Here is a 20756-nt window from a genome sequence, read left to right as displayed (position 1 = left end):
GAAAGCAAGTAAAATATGCAAGTAGAAAAATAGGGACTACTTTGGTGGGAAGGTAACAGTGGTCTGTGCGCTTTCGGCGTTTAGTCATGCCATGACCATGGAGACCTCTTTGGACAGCGCTGGCTCTTTGGCTTTGAAACAGATGAGCACCGCCCCAAGAGCCAGAAACGACTAGCACACATGTACGGGGGAACCTTTACCTTTGAAGCCAAGTTAAATGCAAATCTCAGGATAATGCGATGCAGGAGCCCCCCCCCCCCCCCCGAATGCCAGAAGGTGGCAGAGCCGAAAAGAGCATTCCTGCAAAATTTAAAAGCTAGATAGGTTCATAACAGGAGAACCAGTTCTTAATCATGATCTGAGCCATTTACAGCTTTAAAAGTCAACAGCACTTTAAATAGAAGAGTATTTAGATAACTAGATCTTTCACTAATGGAATCAGATAACCTCTGTACTTTGCATCATTACCAGCTTACTTTTGAGCAAACTGCAGTTTGAAGAAGAAGATGATGGTGATTCTATCTTTACCCAAATAGAAGACAATGCCCAAAATATAGTTGCTTAGGGCCATTCCTAAGGCAAAATACTGAAACAAATACCTGGTTGTTTCCCAAAAGCTTTTGAATGGTCTTGTTTACAATGGCACTGTAGAAAATTTCTTGTTTTTTAACAAGAGGTGCATAGACCACAACTTCACGCTTGGGAGGAACTTCTACAGCTACGTCTGATTTCAGTCTTCTCAATAGGAAAGGAGTCAAAATCTAGAGTAAAAAAAAATCAAAATACATTTCTATCCATTTAGGATTATAAGCTTGCTTATTTCAAAAGTAAGCATTGTCATTCCAAGATTGCATGATGTGAGGTTTTTTGTACGTAATTTCTCTCAGCGGCATTTTTGATAGAAAATTCAGCCTTGGCAAAACCTCCTATGCTTGATTTTTTTTTTTTTTTGTAAAAACAGAAGACAAGATAAACAGTTCACTTTCATCAAAGGTAAATATTTCCATATAATAACCACTTCCTACTGTAACTAACACAAAACAGAAGCAATCACAATCTTTGTGACTAGTGAAAGAAATGACTCCATTATCTATACCAGTGTTGGCTAACCTTTTTTGTCGTTGCGTGCCAAAAGCATGCGTGCAACAGTGTGCCGCCCCGCCGTTTTGGGCCTAGTAGGCCTCCCTGCACAAAAAATGGGCAGTGGGGGGGATGCACATCCCGCCGCACGTAAACATCTCCCGCATGCAGAGACCCGAAAATCAGCTGGTCGCCAAGAACCGCACATGTGGTGGAGCTGAGCTGGGACAACAGCTCACGTGCCTGCAGAAAGGGCTCTGCATGCCACAGGTTTGCCATCGCGGATCTATACTTACCAATCCATCTACCCTCTCATACCTCAACTATTCTTACACTATAGAAAGCTTCCATTGCCCTAGGTAAAGACTAAATCCTGAATGTTCATGTACTGAGTATAAGAACAAAGTCATGAGGAAAAAAAAAAAACCTCAATTTCTCAGCAAATATATCTTCACTGTGAGGAATTCAAAGTAGGAAAGTAAGTGTGCCCGCAAATATATGTTAACAATGGTATTTGCAAGTATATTCATGTGTGTACATATAGTTATCAATAATATGGTACAATAATATTTAAAGAAAAGTGGCAATCTGGAAGAAGAAGAAAACATATATTTTAAGCAATGAAAACAGACCTGGTGCAACATGTGCAAAATATTCTGTTCTCTTTCCTTAGCAACAATATCTTCGGCAATTTCAGAAATACTGGTAATATCAAACCAGGATTCAAAACTAGAAAACAAAATCAAGAAAAATGAATGTAGAAGTGAGGAGCTACAATTTAGTTCGGTGCTGGGAAAAAAAAGTTTTGCAATGTGTACTGATTATCCGTTTTTCTTATTCATATTATTTTGCCTTTCAAGAAAGGGGACAAGAAACAGAGTATGAAACTTTTTCCAATGACTACAAATGAAACTCTACTTATCATATCTCTACCACCACCATTCCTGATGCATTTGAATTTTATATTTATTTTCACATGCATCTTCAGCTATAAAATCTAGAAGTATAATCCCAAACAGTGCAACAAAATTCTAGCCACTGCGGGATTTAGTTGGCAGATGGGAATAGCTCACAACTCCGAGGCCAATTTCAGCAAGTCCAAATTGATGTACTGTTAATGAATTTGTTGGCAAGAATGCTTGATCACAAAGTAATGTTTGAAAATACAAGGAACTTGAGAAATCTTGCTTTTATAAGCAAAACAAACAAGCCAAACCCCTAACATCCTAAGGTGTTACAGAAAATAAGCCTTGTAATTTCATAGAAAAGTAACATAAAAAGAAAGGAGGGCTGGGCTAGGCTGACTAAGAAGCGAAAGCTCAAAAAACATATTACAAAGAGGCAAAGAACTTTTCTTGCGATATTATTGCCATTGTGCCTGAAATGGTGCAGAGAAAATTCTGGGAGATGTCCCTGATTAGTTGTCCTAGTACTGTGATGGTGAACCTATGTCACGTGTGCTCAAAGTGACATGCAAAGTGGCATGTCACCTGGCACACGCAGCCTTGCCTGTTTGTCTTCTGAGTTTCTGGCACGCATGTGGATGTGATGACCAGCTGTCCATTATGTGCACGGCAGTAGAAAAAACCAATGTGCACATGCACGCTGATTGTTGGTTGTACATGTGCGCCACAAAAAGTTCAGCTTTTCCGGAGCACGATCCCTTCACGGACGCGGCAGTGCTGCAAACCGGCCAGCACATGCACATCAGCCAGCTGATCATCAGGTGCACATGCACACTAGAATCCAGAAGTTCGGCTTTTCCGGAGCGTGGCCCTGATAAGCACGTGCATGTGACGTTTCCATGCAACCTTTTTTGGCACTCAGTGCTGAAAAGGTTCACCATCACTGTCCTAGTATATGTCAGGCTACATTTTATAACAGTGGAAACAACGCAACTTCAAGGAGGGCAATCAATTCTTAGAACTGATGCCAATGTTCTGCTTTGCTACTGAAGATACTGCATTTTTATACTTATATTAACTGTTCATGATCAGCTGCCTCCTAAATGCGCAGGTGTAGAGGCTAAGTTAGTTTTGACAACTATGTTGCAGTTCTTGGGTCAAATATTTCTTACGACTAGGTAAGTCAAGCCAAGAATCACATGTCAGGATTGATTCACTTGGAAAAAGGCGATGGCGCTCACAACCAACAAACCGGTTGTTAAGGTAAGTGCAGCCCACCTCTGACCAGAAATCAGGTTCCCCCACCATAGAGTCTCCTCCTACCATGGCGTCCTTTTTCCTCTACCTGTCCTAACTGAAAACCTTATCAATTGTGGAGCCAACCAGTGACAGGGAGCCGCAGCAGAGGGATGAAAGAGCCACATGCGGCTGCAGAGTGGCGGGCTGCCGACCGCTATCCTAAACAAAGGCTTCTATGGCTTCTTTCCCCTCTATATCTATGACTTTTGTGTATGGAAATAAGTCCACAACCAGGAATGTATTTCTGTTTAGCAGTTTACCAGCCTGGATGTATTTCTGTTTAGCAGTTTACCAGCCTGAAAATAGGGTAAGCCACTGTTCTGAAGACAGATGGACTATCAGAGAGTAAATCTCTGGTCTTTCAGGTGTTGTTCAATGCTGCCTCCATCAGCTCCATTAAACAGATGTAACAAATAAAGATAGGGTGTGGAAGAGAAAGAGTTGGATACCTTCCACACTCTTCCTGGAAAACATCTGACAACTCATTCTTGGAACTGTTAAGAGGAGTTTTATGCCTCTTATTTCTTCCTTTTGAAAGCATGTACAGTAAAAAAAACAACAACCCTGGATTTAAAAATAACTCAATCTGGCACAATCAATTCTAGTTACGATTGTTTTTGAAAGTTGAAAAAACATCATTTTAGATGGTTTTTTTTTCTTACTTAAGAACTGATTTTTCTATTTAAATCCTGTGTAGTTGTAAAAATGTAACTTTGTATAAATCAAAGAAGCTATGGTGACCCCAGGAACTCTCTGGCATTGTAATATATGATTAAAAGGTGGCAATTGAGACTAACCACATGGATTTAGACAATTACTTAATTGTTGATATAAAGTTAGGAATTTTTCCTATTGACACAGATAGTAATTCATGACAGATAATCTGCCTTTTTGCATATAATCCTTTGTAAATCTTTATTTGGGACTTCTGGTTTGATTAGCTGGTAGCCAAGGATCACTGTTTTTAGGGCATTTTACTGAAGAAACTTTGTTTTGGATCTCAGTTGCTTTCTTTCATCCCTTCATGGGTGACCTAGTCTTCCGTTCCTGTAGAAATGAAGAGTTCTTATGCTATCATTCTAAAAATCATCACTAGAAACAAAACAGAATAGATTGGATTTTTTGTTTGTTTGTACTTATCCCTGCCTGGTAGTTCATGTAAATAAACATTACATTTTCAGCACAAACCACCAGATAATGTAACTACTCAAGATAAGTCTCTCTCCATATCAGAAATATATTGTACCTTTCGGAGTATAAGGCACTCCCCTCACCCCCCAAAAAAAGGTGGAAATGTTGGTCATCTTGTACATTGACTACAACCATTTTTGGCCTCCTGAAACCCCTCCCCACGCGTCCCATTTTTGTGAAAAATGGGCCTGTTTTTGCGAAAAACGGCACGCAGATAGGATTTGGGAGGCCTGCAGAGTGTTCCTGGGGGCCAGGGAGGGAAAAAACTATTTTTTCTTGTTTTCCTCTTCAAAATCTTGGTGCGTCTTATACTCTAAAAATACGGTAATGTTCCAAATACTGTTCCCATGGATCTGCTCACTATCATATCTGGGAGGATTTCTGAACACCAGTTTGATTGCTCATCATGAGTATTCTTAGCCTTGGAGTGCTCAAGGAATGCTTGCCTTCTTTAGAAAGGGCCTGGCCATAACACCACTTTTCTGTTCTCACAGTCCCCATCGCTCATTCCTAAGAAGCAAGCAACTGGACTGTTTTTTTGTGATGATTTGCCACCAGGGATGGTTGGACTATTCTTCACTCATTTCCTGTCTACTGAAAAGGAATACAAAAACCCTTTGGAAAAATCATGAAAAGTTACATCTCTCCTGAAGGAGGTTATATATTCATTTTCAGATGTTCAATTAATACTTATAAATCAATTCCGACTACTTACCTTTTCAAGTCATCAAACACATCTGGAAGAAGAAAATTAAGGAGGGACCAAAGCTCAGATAAATTGTTTTGTAGTGGGGTTCCAGTTAACAGTAGTTTATTATCTGTACTAAATCGTTTTAATTCCCGAATAAGACGACAGTTCATATTCTTAATCCTATGTCCTTCATCCACAATCAAATATTTCCAGTAGAAATTCTAGAGGAATACAAGTCTTCTATTATTCCAAAAAGCAAAATTCCTCAATAAAGATTCTATTTCTTTGAAATGTATATTCAGTTTAAAGAAAGATTAAGTATATTATATTAGAATATCAAGTATGATTTTTCCTGTTATATTATTAAATCTGATTTTTTTTCTATGCAAACTAATGATTTTGCGTATTATATTATTCATAATTAGACTGGCTGCATCAATCACAGTAAGTATATTAATGCTTAAATGGCTCACATATTTTTATACTGATAAAAGATATTATTTGTAGCTCAGGATTGAAATAATCTTTGGTCCTCTCTGAAGCCTGGGGAGGGCAAAAAAAGACTCCCCGGCAGCGAATCATTTCTGAACTTCCGGTTGGGGATGTTTTTCATCCTTCCCCATTTTTGGACCTCTGGAAAGGCGAAAAATCAGCTGGCCAGCGTGCACATGCGCACTGGAGTTAATGGCTGGTGTGCCACCAAGTATGGCTCCGCATGCCACCTGATTTGGTTATTGTTTGCTCTGACAATCTTGGGAGTTAATCTATGCTCATCTGGATGCTGATTGGATCTAATCTATTCAAAGCACCCAGATGAGCATAGAGTAACTCCAAGATTAACATCAGACCCACAATCAAACAAGCGAAACTCCAATCAAGGAACTGCCAAACAAGCCAAAAGTAAACAGCCTAACCGAAGAACTTATAAGACCACCCCAGGGCAAACCACCAGAATATAAACTGAGAGCAAACCTTACTCCTAACTTATGATGTTACCTAGTCTGGGTAATGAAACATCTGCAAGAAAACATCCAAACTCAGAGAGCACCAAAAACTCATTTTTAATACTGGTTCTGACAGTGATGTGATGCATTTGATTCTGTATTAATTGATTCTCTAAGAGAAAGAGACCATTATCTAAAAATAAATGACTGCACATCTACTACTCAAAGAAACAGGAGACTTTCTAGGAAAGTCTCAATGTGTCTCAAACTCCAAATTTAATATGAAAAGTCACTTTAAAAACATTTCTAAAGACAAAATTAATAGCTCACAAATATGAGTGGGGAGAAAGAACGAGAATGGGATGATATAAATGAAATGTGAAGCCAACATCAGGGCCACATCCTGGTCAATCTTGCACCAGGTTTGGTTAGATAAGCAGAACAGCTGTATTTCCAATTTTGGAGTGTTGAGTTATTTACGATTCACTATTAGTTCTTAGAATAGATTAATTAAAACTAATCTTGCATAAAATACCAACTACAATTCTGTAGTTGCTGAGAGTGCTAATTGAACAGCATTTTCTTACATTACCTGAAGAGAATGTCTATCTCTCATTGCAATTTCAAAAGACGTAATAACAATAGGATGGATATTCATTGAACTTTCTTTCCTTCGTATTTTATGAATGAGTCCACGACGTTCTTGCTGGGTTCCATGGTACAGCATTATAGGAATCTAAAGTAATTTTGCAATCTTTTTTGAATAATTCATATTTAAATAGTAATCAAAGTTTATAAAAACATTTATAAAACATCTTGTTTATTTTGATTGATTTCATAGTACTTTTATTCAAAAACTCTAGTTGGGATGCTATTGTTTTCTCTGCAATCTTTTCATCCTTAAAGGCCTTGGAAGGATTAACAGGGATTCCCAAGCTATGGACTTTTGTCTTATTAAGAGACTGAATAAGATAGCTAAAGTGGCTAGGTTTCGACAATATGAAGATCCTCCCTAAAGTGACTAGATTAGGACCACCCCTCTTAAGACAGTCAGTCCTTGGCATGTGCCAAAATATTGCAATGGAGTTTGAAATGGGCAAATATGCCACTTTTACCTTCAAAGAGCGGAAAATAATTGAAACTGAAGGACTCAAGATGCCCTATGGAAATAACATCAAGAGTTTGGATGAAGAAAATAACTGCAAATGCCTGGGCATCCTTCAAGCTGATAACATCAAGCACACTGAAGTCAAGAAGGTTAGATACATCATGAAAGTAAAGTTGAAGTCCAAATTCAATGAAGGAAGACCAGAAAAATAATGACTGAAACATGTCCTTCATCCACACGGTGATGCTGACAGGCTCCATTTAGAAAGAAAATGGGTGGGCGTGGAAGGGATGCACAGACAGGAAAGAAAATGTACTGAAGCTAGTATGTCATGAAAGATTTCTGAGTTCTGGAGAAACCAAACAGGCTTACAAGAAAGACCAAACAAAGAACAGAAAAGAGACAGACTGTGTGACCAACCATAATAATAGTTTCTAGAACAAGTTTAGCATTTAAAACTAAAAATATCTCTCACCTCTGGTGTAAATCTTTTGAATTCAGCAATCCAGTTAGGAAGTGTGGATAGTGGTGCACATATCAGAAATGGTCCAGCAACTCCTCTTTCCACCATCAAGGCAATTGTTGCAATACACTGGATAGTCTTCCCTAAGCCCATTTCATCAGCCAAAATACCATTGATGCCGTTTTCCCAGAGCATCTGTGTAGAAAAAGAAAAACAGATACTGTATATATTTCAATTACACTTTTTCTTTTTACGATCTTGTAATCCCTTGCTTCGGAGTGGGAGGACATGTACTTCAGTTCCACTAATGGATATAAATTGAAACATGAACACCTTGATGCAAAATGAACCCAAATGATAATTTAATCTGCTTTGTAATTAAATGAACATAAAACCCAATAAACAGGAAGATTTGATTGTTAAAAATAGCAAAGGCTAATTGCATGAGATTTCAAGTTTACAGGCAAACCAGAGGATAGTTATTTTGTCACATTACATTTATGTACAACATATATTTTACTATCTTTTAATGAACACTAACCATCTTTGCTGCATTAATCTCAAGCTGCATGCCCCCCTTCCTTAAAGAGTGCAACCATTAGTTGAGTTGGTTTTAATTAAAGCTAAATAACAATAGATCTGAAATTGAAATTTCAACTTGAATTACCTAAGGCTGTTGTGGCTCCAAACAGCTTGAAAATAATGGCTACCACTGTAGTACGTTGTACTACTAAGACACATGAGTGTCTAGAAACAACTTTCCTTGCCACCATTTTCCAGAAGGGATCCTTAAAGCCGTATTTAAGAAGAGATTGGGCAGCCATTTGTCTGAAATGATATAGGGTCTCCTATACCATTTCAGGGGGCTGACTAGAAGATCTCCAAGATCCCTTCCAATCTTATTCTGTTATGACTTATTTTTAAGCAATAATCCTGGAATGCTAATGTTCTCTACAACTACATTAAGCAACAGTTAAGCTTTGTCAACCATTTATTTGTATCAGAAAGATAAAATCAAAAACAGCAATAATTCTGGCAACTACATAAAAGTTAATAAAGTAGATTATGATTGAAGGTTGTTTGTGTTTGTGTGTGTTTGCACACACGTGCCTTTGAATTAGTGTTGACTCCTGGTGACTGCCTGGACCAGGGGTCGGCAACCCGTGGCTCTGGAGCCACACATGGCTCTTTCATCCCTCTGCTGCGACTCCCTATTGCAGGTTGGCTCCACATTCATAGTTCTTTTGGTTAGGACAGTAGAGGAAATAGGATATCGTTCTAGGAGGAGACTCTATAGTGGGGGAACCGGATTTCCAGTCGGCTCCAGAATTGAACAGGGGGCTTCCGGTTAGGACCTTTGTGGCTCTAAGTGTTTAAAATTGCTGACCCCTGGCCTAGACATTCCCTATAGTTTGTTGGTAAGACTTCAAAAGTAGTTTGCACTGTGTTCTTCCTAAGGCTGAGATAGGGAGAGTGAATGGTCACCCAAGAGGTCCTGCCTAAAGTAGAAGTAGAAATCCGTCTCCCGGTTTCTACTCTGGTGCATTAACCATTACATGGCTCTCATTTAATTAATAAAATTGCTAACATTCAAAAACAACTAAAATAATTCTTCAAATGCCTACAACAAAATAAAAAGATCTTCACACTGAAAAAACCAAAATGTGGAGCCAAGAAAGTCTTTTTCAATCTCCATCACATGAAAACCTATTTTCTCTGGTAGCCATCCACTTGAGTTCATTGAACTTCAGGTGCAAATATGGCAAGTAAATACTGGAAGAATAAGATTGCATTAGTTGACTTAGTTATTCCAAGAAAGTTGAATCTTTTTAGACAGTGGAATACTTATATTTGAAATCATTTTCATGATTAACTGCTAATGACCTAGCCAAATATGATTACATAAGAAAGTATAAATTCATACCCTAAGCCATTCCATGCCTTCAACTTGATACCACCTCATTACTCCTCCAGTGAAAAGTTTTGGTTGCTGAAAAGGTACTGGCTGCCCATTAAACTTTCGTTTTGGGTCAACAAAATGCTTGGCACTATGTCGCATCACTTGTGCCAATCTATCCTTAATGATGCTGTTTGAATCCCCATTATTCTGGATTTCTTCTGCACACAGTTTGGGTGGATTGCTTTCAATCTATAGAAGAAAACACATAGGTAATATTATTTTTAGTCTCCGCCAAGTTTTTATCCAGTTATGTAAGCTATTTCAGGGTTGATCGTTAAGCCAGATGAAGTCAATATTACCATACTTGTAAAATAAACTGTTAATAAAAACTGGTCTAAATTCAAGTTGTGTTGCAAATTATAACATGAATTTCCTGTGATTATAATTTATATCAGCATTCATATAGCTTGGCACAATTGGAAAGATTGTGCATTTCATTGTTATGTGGTTATTATTATGAGAAAATGCAGCAAATCAAATATATATATTTCCTTTCTGAAACAAATTATCTTCTGTTCTCTACAAAATACAGTACGGTACAGTGGCCAAACTCAAAGAGTTTTCCATTGATATTCACAGCTCTCAGAATTAACAAAAGGCACCTTTGCACCTTAGCCTTTCTACCATGCTCCTAAAAGCTTCCTCAGAGTAGACAAATTATCATTTTCTTACATGACAGTAATGCAGAAGCTTTAGGCACTCTGCCTCTTACACAAACCCAACACTACAATGAAGTCATGTTTTGTTATATTAGAGAATGGCACTCCCCCAACCCTACTCTAAAATATTAAGCTTTAAGATGGCATTTGCCTTTTAAAAATTATTTTGGTCTTTTAATGACCCTGTAATCCCTTGCACTGGGGTGGAGTCGGGGCAACTGAATGGAACTGAGTGTTTACTGGCCGGATGCCCTTCCTGTTGCCAATGTAGAGTTCGCAGCTGATATTTACTCATTGTGCCCAGAGAGAGAAATACCTGCTGTTACCTAGGATTGAACTCACAGCCTCCTGATTGTGAGAGTGAGAGCTCCACCCCTAGGACACTACGCCACTCATGGCATTTGCATCTATGTATATAAGAAAATATCTTTAATTACTTTCAGGATCACAATCAGTTTAATATATGCTTCTGCCATTCTCTTTTTATACTAAGGTTTTATAATTACAAATAAGTAGTAATTGAGTCAAGCCTGACTGCTGGTAACTACATAGAGACATCCAGACTGCTCTAAACACGCACACACACGGTACATGTCATTTTTTTGGTAGCAATATGGGGAATATATTTACCATTGCTTTCCACTTGTTTTTAAGATGATTAGCAAAGAAAAGAAACATGCTTAGTTGGTATTCTCTTGCAATTGTTTTGAATTCATAGTGCTTCTAAAGTAAATATTTAAAATTCTTAAATGAAAGTTTTAAAAATGAATATAAGGATAGCATATTATAACAGCAATATTCAAAACTTGAACTATACCTGATCATTTTCCACTTTGCTTTTTTTGGCTGCTAATAAAATTTCCTGTGGAGAAAGGAAGAAATAAAATTATTGAACAACTCACAACTGTGAAGTGGGCGGCTATGTAAATTTAATAAATAAATAAAATTTATCATTGAATCATTCAAAAGTAGCGTTTTATGGATTTGTATTAAGCAATTTACCTCTTTTGAAATGACATCAGAAATATTGTATGTTCTGTCTTCTCGATCTCTCTTTCTTTTAACTATAAGAAAATACAGTATTGATTTCAGCATTTAGTTTCTAGATACATAACAAAATATTTTCAATGCTTGACCAAACTTACCGATTTTCTGATTTTTCTGACCACTTAATTTTTCATTCTATAAACCAAAATATTGAGAACAAAATAATTTTAATGTTAATATTTGTATACATATTAACAGTTGTAATTAGTTTCATCTTGCACAATTGATTTTAAGACTCCTGACCAAATTTTTTATGTTATTTCTCTAAGCTAGGTTGCAAAATAGAAACAATATAATATACTGTATCTCTACTTGTAATAAAGTTGAATATTTATGATTTTTGTGTGTGTCAAGTCTACTCCACAGATAGTTCCTTAGACCAGGGATCTTAGACCAGCTGGCTGAGGAACACTGGGAGTTGAAGTCCACAAGTCTTAAAGTTGCCAAGGTTGGAGACCCATTCTCTGCTCTTTTTCTAAGAGTACAATCCACGCATCTCAGAAATCTCCATGGGGCAGCAACCTGTTAGGCAGAAGAAACTGCCACTGTGGAGGAATATTCACATTACAAATATTTCAATATCACAGATTTGATTTGAGTATCTCTATATATCACAATGCATGTCTTTCAATTACCTATCAAAGGATATGTAATCTGAACAAATCAGCATCAATAACAATTTGAACAGAGTATTTATTCAGTTATCTAACATTTACCGTTGATTTTACCTTTGCAGTGTTCACTGTTCCTTTTCTTTCAAGTTTTTCTTTCTTTTGTTGCTCCTAAAATCCAAGATTTTTACAAATCAGTTGTTTCTTTATGCACAGACAAATGAACTTTGATGTATCTCTACTTTGGTATTTAAGTATTTTCATTTTAATAGAAAATACCTTAGAGGCATTATGGCGAACCTGTGGCACGCATAGCCATATCTCAGGGCATGTGAGACGTTGCCCTATGTCAGCTCCAATGTTTATGCGTGCGCTAGTCAGTTGATTTTCGGCCTTCGGGAGGGCAGGGGGAGGCCGTTTTTTACCCTCCCCAGGCTTCAAGAAAGCCTCCGAAGCCTGTTGAAAGCCTCCGAAAAACGAGGCCAATGGGCCTAACGCAGTGCTTCTCAATTATTTTCTGTCATGCCCTCCCTAGGAAGAAGAAAACATTTCGCGCCCCCCGCGCGACTGTAAATAGTATCATTTGTCTATAAAATTGTTATAAGTACACCTCTGCATAACACTGTATCCTTATTAACGTCTCTCTCCCTCTCTCTCTCTCTGCCTTTCTCTTTCTGTCTCTCCTTCTATTTCTATGTCTTTCTGTCTCCCTCTCTCTTTCTCTCTCTGTCTTTCTCTGTCTCTCTCTCACTCTCTGTCTCTTTCTGTCTCTCTCTCTTTGTCTCCTCTCTGTCTCTTTCTGTCTCTCTGTGTCTCACTCTCTCTTTCTGTCTCTCTCTGTCTTTCTCGGTCTCTCTCTCCTCTCTCTCTCTTTTTGTCCCTCTTTCTCCTTCTGTCTCTCTCTCTCTCTGTCTATCTCTTTCTGTCTCACTTCTCCCTCCCTCCCTCTCACTAGCTCTCTCTTTCTCTATCATCTTCTGAAGGTGGGGGGGGTGAAAAGGGGCCCATTTTTTGTGCCTCCTGGGGCATCTGTGCACCCCATTTTTCACCTCCCCCACCTCCAGAAGCATTCTACTGGCAACAAATGGGCAAAAATAGCCCGTTTTTTGGCCAAAACCTGCCATTTTCACCCATTTTTTGTGCTTCCTGGAGATTTTCAAAAGGCTTGATAGCAAAAGCTTTTGCTTCCGCTTCCCCTCGCGGCCAGTTGCAGGGCGTGGATCCCGCTCGGAGAAGGCGGAGCGGCAGCTCCTCCCTCAGCCAGGAGCCAGCGGGGGCTGGTCGGACAGGCAACCTTGGCGGGAAACTCCAGTCCGCCGCCTTCGCCGCCGCACCCAGATGGAAAGGGAGCCTTCGCGCCCCCCTTTACGGAGCCTTGCGCCCCCCCTGGGGGGGCGTGCCCCACTATTTGAGAACCACTGGCCTAACGGAAGTTCAGAAACGAACTTCCGGTAGGCTCTTTGGACTGTTTTTTGCCCTCCTCAGGCTTCAGGAGGCTAGCCTGGGGACAGCAGAAAACGGCCCAACAGACCTACTGGAAGTCCAGAGGCTTCAGTGAGGCATTCGCAGGGGAGTTGTGTGCACATGCGGGGGGGGGGGGGGGAGGACATTGCATTATGGGTGTGGGCACGCATGCATGTGCTATCACACATGCGCCCGCCCTTTTGGCACCTGAGCAAAAAAACGTTCGCCATCACTGCTTTAGAGGTTTAGGTAGCACTTGGAATAAAGCATTCAATTTAATTAAGAGGTTGTTTTCTAGCATGAATCAGAATAGAGCTGGAAGGGACCTTTGAGGTCTTCTAGTCCAGCCCCCTGCTCAAGCAGGAGATCCTATAATATCATTTCAGACAAGTGATTGTCCAGTCTCTTCTTAAAAACCTCCAGTGATGAAGCACCCACAACATCTGAAGGCAAGCTGTTCCACTGGTTAATGGTCCTCACTGTTAAGAAGTTTCTCAATTCCAGGTTGCTTTTCTCCTTGACTAGTTTCCAGCCATTGTTTCTTGTCCTGCCTTCTGGTGCTTTGAAAAATAAATTGACCCCCTCTTCTTTGTGGCAGTCTCTCAAGTACTGGAATACTGCTATCATGTCACCACTAGTCTTTCATTTCTATAGACTAGCCAAACCCAAATCCTCCAACCAACCGTTCTTCATGTTTTAGCCTCCAGGTCTTTAATCATCTTAGTTGCTCTTGCACTTTTTCCAAAGTTTTAACATCTTTTTTGTAATGTGGTGACCAAAACTGGTTGCAGTATTCCAGTGTGGTCTTACCAAGGCTTTATAAATTATTAATACTTCATATCATTTTGATTCTACACCTCTATATATACAACCAAGGATTGTATTAGTTTTCTTTGGCTGCTGCTGCACTCTACTGAATCATGTTTAAATGATTGTCCCCTAAGACTTTGAGGTCCCTCTCATTTGTTTTGGAGCATGATTTTGCCTAATCTGTACCTTTGGGTTTTTTTCCTGCCCAGTTGTAAAACTGCACTTTTCTCCACATTAAATTTCATTTTGTTTTGATAGGGCCCATGGTTTAAGTCTGTCAAGATGTTTTTGGATCCTGAGCTTGTCTTCTGGGGTGTTGGTTGTTCCTTCCAGTATAGTGTCATCTGCAAATTTGATGAGATCTCCTTCTATTCCCTCATCTAAGTCATTTATGAAGATATTGAAGAGTACTTCCCTCCATGTGGATGTGGTACCTTTAAGGACTACTCGTTGAGTACGGTTTGTCATTCAGTTACAAATCCATTTGGTACTGCTGCTGTGTATCCCATATTTTTCTATCTTACCAAGAAGTAGGTTGTGGTCTACTTTGTCAAATGCCTTACTGAACTCTATGCTATACTATGTCCACAGCATTTCACTAGTGTACTAATTCAGTCACTTTGTCAAAGAATGAAATAAGATTGGTTTGGCATGATCTGTTTTTCTAAATGTTCACAGGTCTGTTTTTTGATAATCTTTTCCAGGATCTTCCCAGGTATTGATGTTAGACTAATTGGTCTGTAATTCTCGCACAATGAACCACACATTTGACCAAAATATGCAACTAATTGACCATGTGAATAGTAGACCAGCCAGAGTATTTGTGAAAGCCTAGCACTCAAAATAAGCCATGAACAGATTGATGGAACTACATACACTCTATTACCCAGTCAAATGCCTGATTCAAGTTGGACACAATGGACTTATAAGATCTGCTAATCATAATACAACCAACACTATGCCCAACTAGCGGATACTTTCCAAGAAATTACCCATCACCAACCAACTTCAAAGAATTCTATACAGAATATAATCGCTGGAATTGCAAGGTGAAACATCTGCAATAACCTTTAACTCTAGCTTGATATGGATTTTCCTAAGCTCAGAGAAATCCAAGTAAAAGTATGAATAGTTCACGTCAGCAGATTCTTCTGAAATCTTAGAATAGCTCTTCAGTTTCTATTCTTTTTAGAGATCATAATGAAAAATGAAAGCTCTGGAATAACTTAATTGCCAGTAGAACCATCTCCTGGTTTTAGAGCCAATTTAAAGCAAATGTAGCGTGCTTGTCCTGTTGCTACTGGGGAAAATAGGAAATCTATCGGACGTTTCCTCAGAATACAGTGCATTCATGAGAAATTGAGAGAAGCACCCAAGCATCTGAGATGACAAAACTTCTGGGTAAGTAAACAAAACCAATCGGTGGGTTTTAATAATGTTATATGGATGCACCATTGTGGACAGAAGAAAAAAAAGGTGACTTTGGAGCTACTGCTGATCTGCTATTTTAGCAGGAAGTTTTCTTATGTACACTGAGAGTATATGCACCAAAGACAAATTTCTTGTGTGTCCTACCACACTTGGCCAATAAAGTATTTTATTCTATTCTATTCCATTCCATGGAGTTCAATATACCTTTCCCCTAATTGAAGTATTATTGCATTTGCCATGGAAGATTCCTTTATTTGCTACTAAGTAGTTTATTACAATTTAATCATTTTAGTCAACTACAATGCAATTGTTTCATTTGATTAATCAATACCACATACGAACTCACCAATTTATTGTGCATTAAAGGTATTGGTCTGTTATTCCAATACTTTTAAGTTGATTATTTGTGGGTGGAATCTAGTCAGATTCCTGGAATAACCCAGATCAAGGGATCAAAGGATATGGTTTTCAGGGCCACCGCACATTGGGTACCTGAAACAGAAATTTTAGTATGTGCTCCTGTCTGTCCTATCTGGGAACAAAGTTGTGATCCTGAATTAGATGCACGATGGCCTGGCAGCCGCTCACCCATAATTACATAGTGGCAGCTGAGGGGTAGAGAATTACATTCAAGGTTTACATGCAAGGTTTTTGTCAGGCCTGCAGCCATCCTTTCTTTTGGATCTTTGGCCTGCCACATTCTATTACTCTACTATGCATTTTCTACTGTGGGAAAATGAGAGGGCGGGGTGGCACGGAGTTAGATGATATCTAGTCATAACAAAATTCTTTCTAGAAAGCCAAGGTCATCCCTTGTTTTTTGCATCTCTGCACCTGACCTGAACTGGATGAGTGGAACAGCTAGCATGGCAGTGGAAGATTGGACCATGTGATGGACTTGTGGGTGTGGGGGCAAGATCTTGAACTTTCAACTGGGTGGGGAAAACCCGGAAGCTTTTAGATTTGGGTTTTCCCAGATGTGCCAACATGGCTCTCATAATAAATTGGAACTTTGAGCAATACTTTGCCTTGGACTCTGATTTACTTTTGGATGCTATTTGGAACCATGAGAGCTTGATTTTGAGTATAAGCTGTTTCACCTATGAATTCAAGGCTTATTATAGAAAGATACTTTTGATCTGGCCAGGAATTATAATGGTATGTGGGAATGACCTTGGGAGACAGAAGACTCACAAACTGCTCAATCGGACAAGTGGCATTTGAGGCCACCGAAGGAATGGAAGCCTGACAAATATCTCACAAGACAGGTCCCTTAAATCTCTATTGGTACGCTGTCATTCTGGCAGGGTGGGGGGTATATTTCAGGAAGAAAAATATTCCAGTAGCACTAAGTTCCTTATCAATCCAGAAGAGAACAAATAGGAACAAAAAGTGAGAATCAAGGATATCATAGTAGAACAGCAATGAAATAGGTCATTAGGATGAAACTTTGTTCTGCTTACACTGAAGGCAAGATAACAAGGCCATGAACCAGAGGCTTTGTGACAGTAACAAAACGTAAGAGTTTAGCTGCTAGTTTAAGGAGGTAAACTTCTGTAAAATGAAGAAAAATTAAAGCCAGACCAATAAATATAAACTGTTAATCAGAATACTGTTCCCAGGAATCATACATAAACACAACCTCATGAGTTGGAATAAGATCTAAAAGCTTGTAAAATGGAGTCCCTGCACCCTCCTCGTTCTGTGCCCCTTATTTCAGTAGTTTCATAACAGCTTAAAAATTTTCAAGCTCTATTTGTAAGAATTTAGAACTGAAAGAAGTTGACCATCCAACTTAGGCGTAAGCAGCTATTTATAGATTAGATATGGTGCTACATCTAGGTGGTTCATTCTCAAAAGTCTTAGCAGCTCAGCATCAGCTTGCTAAGGCTACATGCACTCTTGCACACAAACGAGTTTGTCTTGAATCCTGGTAACTATAAGGACAAGTCTAGGCAACAATTTGGAAGTGCTTTGCCAATGCCTTCTTCCTACAGCTGAAAGAGAATGACTAGCCCAAGGTTATCTGGTTGACTTCCATGAATAAGGCAGGACTGAAATTCAGAACTCCCTTTAACCTGAAGGCCAAGCTGGCTTTCTGGCATATATGTTTGCAGTGTCCACAAATACAGGTGAACTCAGTTATATTAGTCAGAAACTATGCCATCAAATCAAATAAAAGTAATCAGAGCCTAGATATTGTTAATCACAATTACAAATTATGACTATATTATAAAAGCTTTATCTGAAATGCATTACTAGATAGATATATCTAGCTTCTAATTTTAAATGCTGCTAACCTCCAATTGCTGCTGTTCCATTTTAGTCAGCAAGAATTTTGAATAGATGTTGCTTTTTTCAAGCAAGTGTTGAAGTCTCTTGTAGCGCATTTCATTTGAGTCTCTGTCCCGATTCATGTAAGCCTATAAGAAAAAGAACTAATCAATTATAAATATCAACTTTAACTGACCATACTATTGGAAATATAAAAGTTGGTATTATATTTCACAGTTAAATCTAAATAGTTCAGCCCTACTATTTTCTTCAAGGACCCACTGGAAATACAACTTTTTACTCAACCAGAGCAGCTGGTCTGCTCTGAATTTTCTACATAGTTTATTTTAGCGCAGTTTTATTATAGTAGATATATTAGTGTCAGGTAAATAAACATGCTATATTATTGTAATGGGAGTGTTCAGAGTATACCATATTTGATTTATTTTCTAGTTGCCAATATATAATTTATCCCTGTCGATCATGATTGCAATTGTCTTTTATTTCTTTTTATTATTTGATGTTGCTGGTCATTGACTAAATAAATAAATAAATAATTTCCTAGTTTCTAAAATTAGATGTCATGTTTCATTAAGGTAGGAAAAGCCTAGGCTTGCAAGCAGTTGGTGGAGTTAAAGCTTTCATTTTATTTGCATACTTTTTACAAGAATTTTACAAAAAAACCATTTTTAAAAAAGGGATCTTTTTATTTTGTACAAAAAAAAACCTGGACCAAAATTAAAGTCTGGATAAAATTGTAGTGGAAAAAAACCCTAAAAACAAACAGCCTTTATTTAACTCGAAAAATAAAGAGCCCAGCTCCCATCTTGCCTGCCCCGAGTTGAAGAAGGAAACTACCTGTGAGGAAAAACAACGTTGATGGGAATATGGAAACCCTTCATGAAGAGAAACTCAAGACTTGCTCCCTCTTCCTTGTCCTAGAGGGCAAATTAAGTAGCTAATTTCCTTTTTTATGTTTTAGGAAAAAAGTTCATCTGAATAGGCGCACTTCAAGGGCGAAACCAATTGCCTGGAGGTCCGTCGTCCATCTCCCCCCCCCCCCCCGGCATTGGAATGGGAGCGGGGACAGCCGCTTCTCCGGGGCGACGACCCCGAGGCTGCTTCCAAACAAGCCGACGCGCCACTCAGCGCGGGGCCGCCCCTCTCCCGCGTAACCCGGCCCGAGCCCGCCTTCCTCTGGCTTTAGCCCCCGGCCGCACAGCTGGCCTCCTGTCCCGGGGCGCGCACCTTTTCTATCCTTTGCCGCTCCTTCTCCCTGCCCTCCGCCTCCAAGCGCTCCTCCTCCTGCTGCATGGCCGTGGTGATGACCGGCGCTGCATCCTCTGCTCCGGCCGGCTCGGCCATCGGGGACTCTGCAAGGGAAACAAAAGGTGAGCAAGGACCGACGGGGGTTTTCCTCGCTTTCTTCGCCCGCCCGGCCAGAGCTCCTCTGTCTGGGCGCAAGGCAGCTGCCCTTTACCTGCACTTGGGACACTGGTGCTGCTGCTCTCGGTCGGCATGGCTGCCCACGCGCTTTTCCCCTCACTCCGAACAGCACGAGGAGCGACCGCCCCAGTTCCGCCCACAGGAAAAACTGGCGCGCTTTTCGGCTCTTGCGAGAGGTTGGCCTTGCCTGGCGCGAAAGCTGCCTCCGCCTCCGCCCCCCCCCCCAGGAGCCCGGAAGGAGGATCCGGACTGCGGGAGGGCGAGTAGGAAAAGAGGGGAGGGGGTCCTTCGGCGACCTCTCTCCTGGGGCTCCGCAGCCGGATCCCACCAGGCCGCCCCTTTCGGTGGGAAGGGGAGAGGGCGGAGGAGCTCAGCTGGTAGTCAGCTTGTGACTGAAAAGGAGGAATTCTCCAGGCCTTTAAGTGCTCCTGATCTTCGGACAACAGCGGCCTTCCTCCCCGGAGGCATCCCTCCTTCCTTTTTAATAATGATAATATTTTTTATTATACTTTATTCATTAAACATGAAACTCAAACAATTTAACATTCAAAAACGCATCACAGTTACCATTGACTGGTGCTAATGGTTGATACGGATTCCTGCCCCGGTCCTAGTTATCAACCAAGTATTTTTATTATTATTTTTTATTTATTTGATTTGTTAGCCGCTCCCTCTCCACAAGGAACTCGGGGCGGCGTACAATAAATAAAAACACATATATATATTACATTGCACGGAGGAGGTAACAACCATTACAATAAATAATAATAATAAAATTAGAAATTAAAATACCCCAGTTTAAAATTACTGATTTAAAGAAGACTGTCAGGAGGAATAAGATGGAACTATGGTTGAGCCAGGCCAGATAATTGAAAAAGGTGGGTCTTGAGTTTTGAACGGAAGGAGCGGAGATCGGAGGTAATCCTAATGTCGAGGGGGTACCTTCTTAAGATGTACGATGCTCCGTGTAGATTAGTTTTGCTACTCGGAGCATCGTACATCTTAAGAAGGCACTTGGTTGATACCTAGGACGCTGGCACCAACCCTTATCAACCATTAGCACCAGGTATTTGTGACTTTAAATGTTCACAACTGAGTTTCATGTTTAATGAATAAAAGAAATAATTATTTATTGTCAGTGCACAACATATGTACAATGAGATTGTTGGACCTCCCTGGGGTCATCTGCATAGCAATCAGGCGCTCTTTTTTTGCGCTCTAACTAGACACAAGGACAGTCCCCCCACCCAATGCCATCACTCTGCTAAACAACTAATTCCCCAAACACTGAAGTTATTTACTAAGACTATTGCTATTATTCTTCCCATACTTCCTAGCACCTATCTCCTTCCACTTATGACTATAACCATGTT

General features: G+C 39.7%; 1 protein-coding gene across 1 annotated transcript in view; it reads right to left on the bottom strand.

Moving 5' to 3' along the window:
* Nucleotides 1–19600, bottom strand: part of HELLS (helicase, lymphoid specific) — a 50352-nt gene extending 30752 nt beyond the window's left edge. Inside the window, exons 1-13 of the mRNA XM_081954022.1 lie at nt 19418–19600; nt 19186–19310; nt 17964–18086; nt 12076–12129; nt 11446–11482; nt 11303–11364; nt 11118–11162; nt 9606–9830; nt 7694–7876; nt 6703–6846; nt 5191–5387; nt 1713–1809; nt 600–761 (exon numbers count right to left, since the gene is read on the bottom strand). Coding sequence (XP_081810148.1) covers nt 600–761; nt 1713–1809; nt 5191–5387; nt 6703–6846; nt 7694–7876; nt 9606–9830; nt 11118–11162; nt 11303–11364; nt 11446–11482; nt 12076–12129; nt 17964–18086; nt 19186–19310; nt 19418–19457 — 1494 coding nt within the window. The 5' untranslated portion in view covers nt 19458–19600. The remainder of the gene's footprint in view (nt 1–599; nt 762–1712; nt 1810–5190; nt 5388–6702; nt 6847–7693; nt 7877–9605; nt 9831–11117; nt 11163–11302; nt 11365–11445; nt 11483–12075; nt 12130–17963; nt 18087–19185; nt 19311–19417) is intronic.
* Nucleotides 19601–20756: the final 1156 nt, after the last annotated feature.

This window comes from Natrix helvetica, assembly GCF_964273705.1.
Source record: "Natrix helvetica genome assembly, chromosome: 5".
In the NCBI taxonomy this organism is placed as follows: domain Eukaryota; kingdom Metazoa; phylum Chordata; class Lepidosauria; order Squamata; family Natricidae; genus Natrix; species Natrix helvetica.
The sequence above is the reverse complement of the archived record's forward strand: the minus strand, read 5'-3'. Positions and strand labels throughout refer to the sequence as shown.